Here is a 14937-nt window from a genome sequence, read left to right as displayed (position 1 = left end):
TCAGTGGCTGAGCCTCTGAGAGAGACTTCAGTACAGGCCTGGGTTTTATCTGGGGGTCCAGAGGACTGGCCCAATTTTGCTAGTTCTTTAGGGTTCTTGGCTACAACTAGCTGGGTGACCTTGGGCAAGTCACTTTACCCTGGTCGCCAGGGCCATCTCCAGTCAGCCTGGTTCCTGTCTGGTCACGGGAGCTGGATGTTTCCACGCAGTCCTGTATCTGTTGGCCGGGTATGTCCACGCATGTCCACGTCAATGCAGCTACAGGTGGAGCCTAAGCTTCCATGTTGTCTTTCTTGTTTGCAGTAAGCTTCTTGGGGGCAGGCCTGCCTCTGGGGGGCCATAGGCCCTTCCCAGGCTTGGGCCGTGCTGCTGCCAGAGAGGGGCCAGCCTGTGGCTTTGGTGGCTGAGGGCGCTTCCGGCTGAGAGGTTCCTTGGGTGCCTGCAGTGACTTGTCCAGGACCCCTGGGTCACTGGGTCATAGACGGGCCTCAGTCCTGGCGCTTCCTGGGCTGGAGGCCTCTAAGGGAGGCCCCTCCTGGCTGGCTTGGACCTACTCTGCAAAGCGCCCAGGCCTGGGCCGGGGCAGCCGGCGCCTTCCCGGGGCTCCCATCCTGATCTGGGAGCCAGCCCCGGGGTGTGGGGACCCCCCAAGTCCTGGGCCGGGGGTATTTGGAGGCCAGCAGGCCCTCTGGCTATCGCCCCCCCACACTTTGGGCTAAGACAAGTGGGTGCTGACGCTGTCCTCGGTGCGCTGGGGGGCGCTAGGCGTGGGGCGCTGGAGGGAGGGAGCCGGGGTCCAGCCCCGCTCGGAGCCCCCCCGGATGCTCCGCGCTGCCCCCCGCCCCCCGTGCCAGCGGAGCGCCACGCTGCCGGCAGCCCGGGCTCGGTGCCCACCCCGCGGCGGGCGCCGGCCCGCGGAGCGCTGACCCCGGCCCCCCGCCCCGCCCTGGCCAGGCCCCCCCGGCCGCGCGCGCCCATTGGCCGGGCCCGGGGGGGCGGGGGCGCGGGGCCCGGGGCGGCCTTAAAGCGGCGGCGGCGGGGCGGGAGGTGCCTGGACGGGCACGGCTGCACCCCCGGGCGCTGCCCCCCGGGCCGGGCTGGCTCAGCCGGTAGGTCCCGACTTGGGGGAGGGCTGCGGGCGGGGGCGCCGGGGGCGCGCGGCTCGGGCAGTGGCGGGGGGGGGGGGCCCTCGGGGTCCCGGGCTCCCCCTCCTCGCGCGGGGGCCCCGGAGCTGTCCCCCGAGAAGCGGGGGGCCTCGGGCTCCTGACGGAGCTCAAGGACAGGGTCCCCGAGTCCCCGGAGGGGCCCCCGCGGCGCCCCCTCCCTCTGCCCCACTCGGCCCTCCCGACCTCGGGCTGCTCGGGCCGGGGGGCCTGAGGGGGTGCAGGCGGCTGGGGGGGCCGGGGCCGGGCCGGCCGCCGGGGGGAGCCCGCGGGAGCGGCCGCCTGCGGGGCTCCTCCCCGGCTCCTCCTCCGGCCGGCCCGGCCCCCCGCGGCCGCCTCTCCATCCCGGCCGGCCAGATGCGCACGTAGCCCCGGCCCGGGGCTCGGGCTCCCCGCCGCCTCCCCGAGGGCCCCTGCAGGTGAGTGGCCCCCAGGCCGGGCCGGGGGAGGGTCCGCCCGGGGCGGGGGGGACCGGCTGGAGCCCGGAGGGGAGGGCCCCGCCGGCCCTCGCAGCCTCAGTTTCCCCATCTGCTAGGTGCCTGGTTGCTCCCGGGCCCTTCCTCCCCCTTTCTACCTCGAACGTGTCTTGGGGGGCCGGGGCGGGGGGGGCGAGCTGCGCTTTCGGGGGTCGGACCTGCAGTGAGATCCCTGGAGGGGAGGGATCTGCCCCTGCCGGGGGCACCGCGGGGAAGGGACCCCAAGCCCCGCTGGGGGGGAGGTGTCTCATAGAGACCAGCTCCTGCCCCCCAGACACCCCACGCATCTCCCCTTAGGAGCCCAGGCTGCTGTAGCCGGGAGGGGGGTGGGGCAAGGACCAGGCTACAGCCCCCCCCCACACACACACCCGCACTGGCTGTTGGGGAGAAGAGTCCCAGACTGGAAGAGCCTTGCCTTATTTTTTTTAGTTTTTTTTTCAAGGCAAATGGGGTTAAGTGGCTTGCCCAAGGCCACACAGCTAGGTGATTGTTAAATGTCTGAGGTCGGATTTGAACCCAAGAACTCCTGACTCCAGGGCCGGTGCTTTATCCACTGGGCCTTGCCTTATTTTTCAAGAAATGAGAGGCAGGGAGGGTGCTGGCCTTGGGGACAGCAAGACCTGCCTCGAACACTGACTCAGTTTCCAAATCTGTAAAATGTGCAGGTCGGGCTGGGGGTTACTAAGGGCCACTTCCGACAGAAGCCAGTGTTGGGGAGAGATGAAGTGGGGGTGGGGGACAGGCCAGCTTCAGAGTAAGAGCAGGCTTCTGAGGAGGAGTTGAGATTCCCGTGCTGGGCAGGTCTCCTATGGGGGAGGGCATGAGCATGGGCTCAAACCCTCAAAGGGGTGGTCCTGCATCATTTTCTGGAATTTTCTGGCAGGGCCCCTGCCTTTGGAAGTGAAGTAGATCCTGAAGGTCAAGGACCCATATTTGCCTGGCGGCTCAGTGGGGGAACCAGGAAAGGCGAAGGAGGGAGGGAACACAAAGGGAGGTGTCGGGCTTTTTGATGGGCCTATTCAGTTCTGGGACACCTCCCCCCCAGCCCCCTGCCTCTTCCCCCAAACAACCAGACAACAAACATCTATGGAGTCTGACCGGTAGGAACCAGGAAGTCTACAATGACAAAAGACAAGCCCCCCAAAAATCTCCTCAGACGCACAAAAACCAGCTGGGGGATGGGGCAGGGAGAAGCTGGTTAGCTTAGACAGCCCTTTCCAAGAAGTCAAGGGAGGAAGAGAGGCTGGTGAGGGGGGGCAGCATCCTGGGGCAGTCTGGATAGGTCTGAGGGTCCTGAGGATGGGCAAGGGAGCATGGCTGATGAAATGCTCACCAGTGAAGGTCTTTTCTTAGAAGCTGGAAGCCAGGTCTCCTTATCAGATGTACTTAGTCAAGGTCCCCAGGGCTGCTTTGTCTTCACTGCAGGAAGCAGTGGCTCATTACCATGGGAACCACATCTTAGAGATGGTGGTCAGGTTGGGCTGTTTTAAATGCCTCCCCTCATCTGGGACTTGGGAATTTGGGTCCTCAAAGACTGACCAGCTGGTCCAATCTCCTTTCACTTCCATTGGGCCCAGAGGGGAGCAGAGACCTACCCAAGGCCATTCACTGAGATGGATCTGGGACCCAATTTCCCTCATTCCCAGCCCAAGACAGCTTTCACTAGAACATACTGTTCTTGTGGCCTTGGAAGGGGCCTAAGCTTGGGGAGGAAGGGATAGGCTGGGAGAAAAGGAGGGTGGGAGGACCTAGAGAAGTCCCCTGTAGTGAGTAGAAGTGGACAGATAAATGGATGGATGGGAAGATGAATGGAAGGATGGATGGACGGCTGGAAGGATGGGTTGAGGAATGGATGGCTGGTCAGACAGATGAAGAGAAGGCAGCAGGCAGTAAGTTAGAGAGCGTGGATTTGAATTTGGGTTCTCTGTCCCGACTCTAGGGTTCTCTGGCCGAAGATATACACAGATTTCTGGGTCTTCAGGGAGTCTTCAAGCCTTGGGCTAGTTTTTTGGAAGACAGGCTGCCAGAACACAGCTCGCATCCTCCGGGGCTGGGATTGGAATGTTTGGGGGTGAAGCTGTGGAGCAGATAAGGTCACTGAGGCTCTTGGAAGGCCCCAGCCCACCCCCACCTCAATCCAGTCAGGGCTCAGTGCCTGCCATAGCTTCTAGTTTGAATGAGACCATTGGTCTTTCTGAGACAGCTGATCACAAGGGAACCTAGCGGTGAGTGTGTTGAAAAGTGCTTTTCCTGTTGGCCTCCCACTCTGCTTGGCCTCCCTTGGTCATAGTTCATAGAATTAGAAAGTGGCTCAGTCTTACCAGGAAGGAAACCAAGGCCCAGAGAGGGGAAATTCTCAGAGATTAGAAAGTGGGGGAAAGAAAGAGGACTGGGCCTGGAGTTCAGAAGATCCAAGTTAGTATCCTGCTCCTAACATTTGATAGCGATGTGACCCTGGGCAAATTACTAGAACCTCTTTTGGCCTCAGTTTTTCTGTCTACAAAATGGAAGGAGCAGAATCTGGATTCTGCCCATTTCCTCTTTCCTCAAGGGGCTTTGGAGCCTTACCCCAGCCAGGGTCTTAGAGGAGAGACCTCAGCCCTGCTTCTGGAGGGCGAGTGTCTGCTCTAAACTGCTGTCCATATTGTCACACACAGGGTGGGATTGGGTGGATGGGTTCCTCTGGTGGAGTCCATTAAGAGATAGACACTTTCCAATCTTTGTGACCTGGGCCTCAGGATGATGGTGCTATGCCAGTCTGTCAACAAGGCCTGGAATCTGGTTGACACTTCCAAGTCTGCGTCAAAGGGGCCCAGACGGGCCACCACCGGTACCTAGGGGAAGTCTGGGCAGGTGTGGACAATAGGAAGGAGGACACTACTGGAACAGTGGAGGGGGGCCAGGATGGCACCCTGGTGTGGCTCTCGGGTGGGAGGGAGCTCCCTGGAACCCCGGGACCTTTTATGTCCCCGGCTCCCTTTTCTCAGCTGAAAACCAAGGTCCTGGGAACCTTCCAGCAGAAGTGGAGGGAGGTGAACCTGTCTCTGGTCTGAACTCATCTCTGGAGGAGAGCCTGTAAGTGGTCCTTTCCGTCTGGTGATGCAAAAGAACCAAATTCAGGGAGGGAAGGGGCTTTCTCAAGTCCCTGGGGATCACCTGTCTCAGAAAGACCAATGGTCTCATCCAAACTAGAAGCTATGGCAGGCACTGAGCCCTGACTGGACTGAGGTGGGGGTGGGCTGGGGCCTTCCAAGAGCCTCAGTGACCTTATCTGCTCCACAGCTGCACCCCCAGACATTCCAGTCCCAGCCCCGGAGGATGCCAGCTGTGCTGTGGCAGCCTGTCCTCCAAAACACTAGCCCAAGCCTTGAAGACTCCCCGAAGACCCAGAAACCCGTGTGTGTCTTCAGCCAGAGAAGCCTAGAGTCCGGGCAGAGAACCCAAATTCAAATCCATGCTCTCTTACTCGGCTCGTCTGTGGCAGTTTGGGTTGGAACCCAGGTCCTCCCCCACTCCACACACAGCCTGCTTCCTGGGGGGGGGGCAAGTCTGGGGTGGGGGTTCCTGTTCTAGCGGATCTAGAGCAGCCAGGGTGGGGCGGAAGCCAGGGGGCGGCAGGGGCAGGCCGGGTCCCGAAGCGCCTTTGTAGTGGGCTGAAGTCTGTATTCAGCTGAAGTCACTCATCCTTTTTATTATCACTGGAAGGCTCTCCTGGATCCTACACTGGCCACACACACACATACACACACACATACACACACCCACACCCACACACACACACACACACACACACCCACTCACACACTCACACACACACTCACACACATATACACACACTCACACACACACACTCACACACAAACACACAAACAATGCACTGTCCACTGCTCACCCTGGCTAGGTACCATTCTTTTTTTTTTTTTTGGTGAGGTGGTCAGATAAATGACTTGCCTAGATTCACACAGCCATCAAGGCTGTGACCACCTACTTTATTAATTAGCAGTTAGCTGTCTCATGGCAGAACTATTGGCCTTAGGCTAGCGTGAGCCCCTCCCCCTCCCAGCTGGGCTGGGGGCTTTGCCAGGGATGCAGGGCCTGAGGTTGGGACATCCAGGCTTCCCTCCCACTCAGATCCTAGGATGTCAAGTTAGCATTTCATATTGTTGGCAGATAAACTGGTTGAAGCCGCCTTAGGCACTACCCGACCATGTGCCTCTCCACAGTTGCTGGCTCACCTGCACCTGTGCCCTGGGCAGACTTGGGTAGGGGTGGTGATCCCTGAACCAACCTCTCCTTCCCTTCCCTTCTCCCCTCCCCCACTCCAATTTCTATTTTATCTGTGACATCTAGGCTTTGAAGCCCAGGCTCTGGTGTCTGGGGTCATAGAGTTGGAGAAAACCTTAAAGACCATCATTCCAATCCCTTCATTTTAGAAATAAAGAACTGATCCCCAAAAGGTGAAGTGACTTGACCAAGGTCATCACAGTCTTTCAGGGGATGGCACTAGGGATAGGACTCAAATTTTCTGCATGAAATCTGATCTTCCCAGTCAATTAGAAAACAAGCTACCAGAACCCCCAAATCTTTGCTAGGGAAGGAGAACATGTTGGGGAACAACTTTAGCACCCCCACTTCTGGCAGGAGTAACTGGCAGGTTACCAGAGCAACATTCTGGAAGGCCCATCCAACTTTGGACAGATTTAAGGACTGATTTTCCCCTAATTTGCTGTGTGAGTTCCAAAGTTGTTTTCCTAAGGGGGTTGTGTGCGGGGGTTTTGTGAGGTTGGGTTTTTTAATGGGGTCATTGAAATTTGTTTAATAAGTTCTTTGAACCCTGGAAAAGGCAAGGGGTGGAGCCTGGCCAGCTGTACCCACAGTCTGTAAAAGGCCAGAGAATTCCAAAATAGGTTTGTCCTGTGGCTGATATGGAGCTTCTTGAAATCCATTTATCAGAGACCTGGCTTGTGTGGCTCAGCATGCATACGAGCCAAAGGGGACAGCTTTCAGTTGGGCCAGGGATGTGTCCAGAAGCAGAGGAGATGCTGTGGGGTGCAAGGACCCTGGCAGCTGGGAGATGGGCGTCAGAAGGAGCTCTAGTTGAACCTTGAAGGATATTCTGGCTTCTGAGATGTGGAGGTAAAGTGGACCATTCCAGGCAAGAAGGGTAGCCAATAGGGGGTGGGGATGGGGATGAAATCTATAACTGGGGGAGAGAGCATCATGAATGAGCAAAAATAAAAAGGCCTGTTTGGCTGGGCTGTGCATGAAAGAGAGAGACCCAGAAGGGAGATTGGTGTCTAATTGGAAATCATTTTAGCTGCCTCCTTGAGAATCTTACAGAGATGATTCTCCCCCCCCCCCCCAAACAGACCTAGGCTTCAATCAGCTCAAGAGTTGGGAGCATGGGAAGTAACAGAGGCACCTGGGCAAAATCTCTTGTAATAGGTGAGGAGAGAACAAATGAGGGGGAGATTAAGGTGGACCCTCAGGAGAAGATGACTTTTCCTATCCTCTTCCCTTAGTAGGAATCTGTGCCATATTTTCCTGTTGTAGCTCCTATGGCCAGCCTTGGGGTCTTCCCTTTAGCATTACCTTCTTCCCTGAGCATTTATAGGAGGGGTGGATTCTTTTTTTGTTTGTTTGTTATTTTATTATTTGCCCCTTAAACTCCAATCAGCTTTGTCCATTATTCATTTTTCAATCCCCTAATTGGCAGTTCTCGACTTGGATTCCAGTTCTGCTAACCAGCTGTGTGACCTTGGGTAAATCACTTCCTCCTTCCCCCAGTTACCAGAACTCAAGACTCACTTTGACTTCCATTTGTGGATCAGCCAGGCTCCTGGTTAACTTCCCTTTGTTGAACCATGAGCTCATGGCCAGCTTCCATCTCTCATAGTTGTTTCCATGTCTCTAGGGAGTTGGAATCTCTTCTGCCTTGGGAGCAGTGGCCTTATGAGACACCACTGTAACCTCAGTCTCCCTCTCTGTAGAGGGGGGATGGTCACACTTGGCCTATGTTCACAGTCTGTGTTTTTTCAGTTATGCCTCCATCTGAAATTTTCTCTGCAAAGATCCTGAAGTGGCTTGTCATTTCCTTCTCCAGCTCATGTAAAAGAGAAGAAAACTGAGGCAAACAGGGTAAAGTGACTTGCCCAGTGTCACACTGCTAATAAGTCTGAGGTCAGATTTGAACTCAGGTCCTCCCGACTTTAGGCCTGATGTTCTAGTCACTGTGCTACTGACAATTTTTCATAATCTCCACCTCCAGACTTCAGTCCTGATCTTCTCCCTTATGGTGTCTGAGCCCCAAGCCAAAGTGGAAGGGAATGCTTCATTTGTCAACCAGTCCCAGGTCTCCAGGCGTCCAGGATCACTGACCGCTTCCTCTTTCCCATTTCTCTTCTCTTTATAGGGTCTTCCTCCTTGCCCCACCATGGCGGTGGATATCGAGTACAGATATGGCTACATGACTTCCCCTTTGCGCCGGGACAGATTTGCCTGCAAGATCCTGCCCACGACAACCAAGCCCCTTCGGCCTTGCATTCAACTGAATAGCCAGAGTGAGGCCAATGGTGTCATGGCCCCACTCGTCCAGGAGAAGAAGGCTAAAAAGCGGGTGTCCTTCGCGGATAACCAAGGGCTGGCCTTGACCATGGTCAAGGTATACTCAGAGTTCGATGACCCCTTGGACCTCCCATTCAACATCACTGAGCTTCTGGAGAACATCGTGACCCTGACCACAGCCGAATGCGAGAGCTTCGTCTTGGACTTTGAGCAGCCATCCGCCGACTACCTTAGTTTCCGGAACCGGCTGCAGGCCGACCACGTCTGCCTGGAGAATTGTGTGCTAAAGGACAAGGCCATCTCTGGGACCGTGAAGGTCCAGAACCTGGCCTTCGAGAAGACGGTCAAGATCCGCATGACCTTTGACACCTGGAAGAACTTCACGGACTTTGAGTGCCAGTACATGAAGGACACGTACGCGGGCTCGGACAGGGACACCTTCTCCTTCGCCATCAGCCTTCCCGAGAAGATCCAGTCCTATGAGAGAATGGAGTTTGCTGTGTGTTATGAGTGTAATGGACAGACGTACTGGGACAGCAACCAGGGCAGGAACTACCGCATCATCCAGGCGGAACTCCAGGGGATGCAGGGGGGGCCCCCGGCCCAGACCGGGCCCGATTTGGGCATCTCCTTCGACCACTTTGGGAGTCCACGGTGCTCCTATGGGTTGTACCCGGAATGGCCAAGTTATCTGGGATACGAGAAGCTGGGCCCTTACTATTAGCTGCCTTGGACAGATGGACTCTTTGTCTAGGAGATTATGTGGCATCCTTGGGCTTGATGCCAATGTCTTCTGGCTCTCAGCAGCCAAGGGACAGACAGGAAAGCCTGCCTGCCATGGGGCACAGCTTTGTCTTTAAGCAAGCCTTCACTTCGATGCCAGCCAATCCAAGCAGGATTCTATCCCCAAACCGAGTGTTCACTCAAGGTGCACCCTAGCTGCCACTGCCAAGAGACTTTGGTGCTGGAGACCGCCAGGAGAGCAAAGGGGAGGGTGTTGGGGTGGGGTCTGCCAAGGTAATAGTCACCAGACCAGGACAGGGTTATAAAGTGCTTTCTTCCCCCAAATCCTCCCAGGGAGGGTGCAGGAGTGCTTTTGGCCCCATTTGACAGAGGAGGAAACTGAGGCCCTAAGAAGGGACTTACCCATAGTCAGGAAGGGTAGAGCCCGGTCTCTTGACTCCCTCTGGGCCTACCTGACACTTGTAACAATGGGTTTCCGTGAGCTCTGGTCTTCGCCATTCATTTCTTAAAACACTAGGAAATGTTGCTTCCGAATGGGGGTAGGAGATCCTTCCCTCCTGCTGCAGGGCCCCCTTCAGCCCTTGCTGCCCACTGTTGGTTCTCTCCTGATTAATGCTGCTATTGCTCCTCTGACACGGTCACTGAACAGTCACTTTTGTTGTTATTGTTGCTGGTGTTGCACACTAATTGGGGCTCATGGTAGTTCTCTTTCCCAACGCAGTCCCTCTTCTTTTCAGGAAAAACAGTTAAAGTTTGAGGCTAGCTCTCCTGCCCTCTCTCCCCTCTTCCTGACCTCCCTGGGCTGGGCAGCAGGGCTCCCCATTTCAAAGCCAGTGTGGATTTGGGGCTCTTGGTTTGCAATGGGGGCATCTCAGTCCCAGAGCAGCTTCTTGGGACTTGAAGTAGCTGTTCTCCTTATGACCCCCCCCCCCAACCAAAGCATCCTTCCTTGGAATTGGGCTCAGCCATGACCCAGTGCTCCTTGATATCTTTGTCTCAGTTCTCCACGGTCAATGATCTCTGAGGATGACATAGAAGGAGAATGGATGGGACAACCATGTCTTCATGTCCTACTGAACTGGCCAGGGGATGGTTTAGTGAATAACTTCCAAGATCAACCTCAGTGTTGCAAATGGGTTACTCCAGGTTATGGTAAACTTTACCCTTAAATAGAAAGAGCCAGTGATGGGACCGTATATTTGAAAGTAGGGGCCTGGGTTCAAATCCTCCCTTGGTCCTGTCTCCAGATCTGTTGCATGTCCCACAGCTAGTAAGTGGCCCAGCTAGAATTCGAGTCCAGGGTTCTTCCCATCATGGTCTCTGAGCCTCAGTTTCCTCATCTGTAACAGGAATGGGACTTCTTATATATAACCTTTGTGGATTCTTTGCAACTTGAATCTGCAGGGTCTGTAAGAGAGCTAGTCCTTAGAGGGCTGACCCATCCCCAGCCCCAAGGCAGGAGAAGAGACTGCTGCTGGCGCAGACTGACTAACAGAGAAGCAGCTGAAGGTGTTAGGCACCAAGGGAGGAGAGTGGCCAGTGACTCCCCTGCCCTCCACCTCCATGAGGGATCTAGGCTTAGATCTGTCTTTTACCTAGCTCCCTTTCCCAGTGCAAGTCAGCACCTTCCCACAATTTACCATCTTGGAAGGTGGCCTCAAGAATGGGGTTATGTTGCTGGCCCCATAGCACACCCAGCCTGCCTAGGACTCCAGGGTTTCTTGGCTTTGCCCTCCATTGCCTGGTACCAGAGTCCTATCATCTAAGAGAGGTCACCTCTTACTCTTCCCATCCTTGGAGACTTTCCATGCCAGGGAGCTCACTCCCCAAGGCCATCTATCCAGTTATTGAGGAAATGAGGCCACCCGTCACTCACAACCCTAGTCCCCAATCCACTTCCACGATGTCCTTCCCATGGCAGACCTACATGCCAGACTAAGTGCAATAAAGATGAGCCTTGTGCCTCATTAGTTTTGGATAATTCCTGGGGTGGGGGGAGGAAGTTTTATTTTTTTAAGGTAGATTTACAGTGGGTGGGAGGGTGGAGAAAGAGATTGGGTCTCTCTCCTCTCCAGAAATCAAACCAATTCCAAAGGAACCTAGAAAGACTTACTTAGATGCCCCAGATTCAGGGTTTGAGTTTGTTTCTGTTGAGGAGGGTGCTCAGTAGGACAGCCTCCGGGGAAAGGGGTTTCTCCTGGGCCATCCTCCGGTGCAGCATCTACCCAATGGGGGCCATCAGGGAAGCACCTTGGTGGTGGTGGTGGTGGTCACCTATTGGCTGACACCACAGCCCATCCATAGTGGGTATGTGGTGGGACATTTGCTGTTTATTGGGGGCCCTGGCAGTGGAACAGGCCCTTTTGAGCCCATCTGAATGTACAGCCTAGGAATTCCCATCTGTGGTGGGTCCCATAGTGCCTTGGAAAGATGTTTCTGCAGGTTCTTCATATAAAAAGATATTTTTATATTCACATGTTCCAGGGAAATGCACTTTACAGTCAGGGATGAGCAGATGGATGGACATTAAGCTGTCAGTCAAAGAGACTGGCTTGTGTTTTTAATCTTAAAAAGGAAAAGGCAATAAAGCTTTCAAATCAAAAGGGCTGTGGCTTCTGTTCTTCTGTTGGGCAGGATGGGGAGGAGCTGGCACCAGAGTGTTAGGAAGGGTCCAGGGTGTCAGTCACAGCTGTGATAGAAGCTGGCAAACGACCTCCCTTATTTTCTTCTGTGTCCAAATAAGTTAACTATTTGTGTGCCCAAGGTCACACAGTCTTGTGCAGAGAGCTTTCCTGATTGCAGCCCCAGCCTCCAGGCTTCAGAGGACCCTCATTATCCTGGGCTCTCACCTCTCTTAACCTCCTGGCATATTGCTAGGGCATTTTCTCTGGTCCTCCCCCTCAGTTTGCCATGACAGATGTAGAGATGTCCAATGGGAGGCCTTACATGAGGGAGGCACCAACACTGACCTGGCTAGCCCAGCCAGGAGGCATCTCTGCCTTGAGGCTCTCCATGCGGATCCAGGAGATCCTGCCAGTCCCAAATGGGAGGATCACTAGAACAAAAGGACTAGGTGAAGGTCAGAGGGTCTCCCGTCCCTTAAGGAGACACTTAGCTCTTCCTCAATTAGATCATACGTTCATTCTCCAACATTTCCTGAGGGCCTCTCCCATACCCCCTGCCTGCCTGTCTCTCAAGCCCAAACCAGCTTGACTGATCTGATCACATCTGATCCTCTTTAGTCATGGGGGGGGGGGTGAGGGGCAGGTGCTATCATGATACCCATTTTACAGTTCAGGAAACTGAGGCAGCCAGAGATTAAGTGACTTGCCCAGGCTGGCATATTAGTAAGCATCTGAGACCAGATTTGATCTTCTTACTGGCAGGCCCAGTACTCCACTTAGGCAGTCATCCAGCTGGTGGTGGTAGTGGTCACCTTTTGGCTGACTCCTCAGTTCACCTCAAAAGACCAGTGGGTTCTTCTGAAGTTTGGGGATGAAGACGGGACAACCCCTCAAGGCTCTGCCATTCATGCACCATAATGTTTATGAAATGACTTGGGGGTTTCCTAAACAAATGATAATGCACTAGATTTAGCATCAGAAAGAGCCAGGTTCAAATCCTGCCCCAGGTACTGGCAACTAGACAAATCACTGAAATGCTCTGTACCTCAGTTTCCTTACCTGTAAAAGGAATCTGAACTCCACAGCCGTTCCAGCCTAGATCTAGGACCCTCTCTGTGTGTGTGTGTGTGTGTGTGTGTGTGTGTGTGTGTGTGTACATGTGGATGGGGCAGGAGGAGAGAGAGTTCTATGTTTCTTTTCTAGTATTCCTGCAGTAAGGAAGAAGTGGAGGAAGAGAGAAGAGGAGGACAAATAGAAGAGGAAGAGGAGGAGAAAGCCGTTTAGCTATCTCTCCAAGTTCCTTAGAATACATATAGAAGCCCTCCCCATTTAGCATCCCAAGGTCATCCATACCCATGATCCTTTGAGTAACATTTGCCTCCAAATGTGTAAAGACAGAAACAGAGAGTTTAAACTGTCCCTGGGGGATCCTAAACCCCATCAGTCAAAGCTCAGCTCTCCCATTTCAGGGTCAATGGGACCACCATCTTCCCAGAGACCTTATGGAGTTTTGTCACACCTGTGCTGGCATAGGTACAATGTAGACGTGTCCTCCATTAGAAGGCAAGAGGCAAATGCTTTATCCCCAGAAAGACAACAGTACGGAAACGAGTGATTTTCACCCAAGTTGGGGCAATACAAAGTCCTCATCTTTGTTAGCTATTAAAATGACAGAAAAGTTTAAGGAAGTTTTAGGTCTCCCATGTGCCCTCTGACAATAAAAAGAAGAATAGGAAGATTTCCATGACTGAAAATTTGTGAATTTGGTATGGAGAAATTCTTATTCCCATCTCAGAAAGTGAGTGAGTGATTTTGATGGTTCTAGGCTGGTCTTTGAGTATAACCAATGCAAAAATCGGTAAATGAATGAAATTATTTTTCCATGTAAGTTAATTTAGAAATAATTAATGGATTAGTCACTTGACTGGCAATACATTTTTTCCTAAGTCATGGAATTCCTTTATTTTAATATTAGAATTATAATTTCCTGCACCATCATAGAAGAAATGTTGTCCATTTGATCTATAATACTCAGAGTATATCATTTGGATTACATCTAATGCTTGGCACAATGACTAGCCCACAGCAGCCTCTTAATAAATGCTGATTTATTGATTTTCTGGAGGTTGACTCCCCTTTTAATCTGAATGATGCATTTTTATACTTTTGAGCCACTACTCATTGTAGACTTGTGAAGGCAGGCTCTTCTGGTTAAAGGTTGTCCTTCATTTACATTTGGACATGTTCTGGTTGGTCAAAAGTTCATCATTAGCATGAGGAATTTCATTATCTGAGAGGTTTTGCTAGACCTTCTGAGTTTTCAATCCTGGTAAGATCAATTTTGTAGGGAAAAGAAAAAAAACGAATTGTAGGAAAAAGAAAAAACACCCCCCCAAAATCTTGGAAGAGATATGCAAAGGAGAGTCTTTTGTGAATTACTATATTATTTTGATGATTATTTTTATTTTATTTTAATTTTTTTAGGTTTTTGAAAAGCAGTGGGGTTAAGTGGCTTGCCCAAGGCCACACAGCTAGCTTAATTATTAAGTGTCTGAGGCCAGATTTAAACTCAGGTCCTCCTGACTACAGGGCCGGTACTCTTATCTACTGCACCACCCAGTTGCCCTGAATTACTATATTATTAATAGTTGTCTGAAATGTCTCCAGTTGGGTTGAGATTCTCAGATAGAATTAATTGTGAAGAAACGTTTCTATCATGATTTTTTTTCTGTTTCAGGTTCTGATAATTTCTTTTTTCTTTTTCTTTTTTTTTTTTTTTTAGGTTTTTGCAAGGCAGACAGGGTTAAGTGGCTTGCCCAAGGCCACACAGCTAGGGAGGTTCTGATAATTTCAAGAGAGAGAAGGACTTATTTTACAAAGTCAAGACCTCAATAGATTTTTCAGACTTTCTACTCTATGGATAGTATTATCCATATCATGTGGGGATTCAGATAGAGACAGAATAAGTCGCATGTGAAAAGTGGGTTATGAAGAGGCAGGCATAACTGAAAAATGACTGAATGACAACAGACCTCGTACATAGACCTCATTAATTTAATTTGATTCGATCTTTACAACAATACTGTGAGTTGAACTATTAATATCTCCATTTTCTAGAGAGAATTCTGAGTCTGAGTTAGGTTATGAAACCTGTGAAGCCTTACATAATAGTGGGTTAGTGGTAGCCTAGTTACCTAGGATAGTTGGATGGCCATCACCTTAACTCCTTCAGATTGCATTTAGTTTTCATGACGTGAACTATTCTCTGGGAGACCAATGGGATGAAATTTTGGGAGATCCTACTCCATTATTTCAGAAATCTCTACTTGGAAATCATTTCTGGGTTGGAACCTAGAAAGTCAATCG

At 52.5% G+C, this 14937-nt stretch overlaps 1 protein-coding gene across 7 annotated transcripts; it reads left to right on the top strand.

Annotated features, from left to right (window-relative positions):
- The first annotated feature begins 1039 nt into the window (after positions 1 to 1039).
- On the top strand, positions 1040 to 11550 carry PPP1R3B (protein phosphatase 1 regulatory subunit 3B). 7 transcript variants are annotated; one of them, XM_074228234.1, is made up of 3 exons: positions 1853 to 3864; positions 4627 to 4714; positions 8052 to 11550. In XM_074228234.1, exon 3 carries the CDS (start codon positions 8073 to 8075, stop codon positions 8925 to 8927), a length of 855 nt encoding a protein of 284 aa, XP_074084335.1. In that variant the 5' UTR covers positions 1853 to 3864; positions 4627 to 4714; positions 8052 to 8072; the 3' UTR covers positions 8928 to 11550. The 7 variants fall into 7 exon arrangements, with proteins under 7 accessions (XP_074084333.1, XP_074084334.1, XP_074084335.1 ...); XM_074228231.1 differs by lacking the exons at positions 1853 to 3864; positions 4627 to 4714 and adding exons at positions 5248 to 6369; positions 6593 to 6775; XM_074228232.1 differs by lacking the exons at positions 1853 to 3864; positions 4627 to 4714 and adding an exon at positions 1040 to 1109.
- The last annotated feature ends 3387 nt before the right edge of the window (positions 11551 to 14937 follow it).

The sequence above is a fragment of the Macrotis lagotis genome, chromosome 3 (genome assembly GCF_037893015.1).
Source record: "Macrotis lagotis isolate mMagLag1 chromosome 3, bilby.v1.9.chrom.fasta, whole genome shotgun sequence".
NCBI lineage: Eukaryota > Metazoa > Chordata > Mammalia > Peramelemorphia > Peramelidae > Macrotis > Macrotis lagotis.
This window is presented reverse-complemented; position numbering and strand designations above follow the sequence as displayed.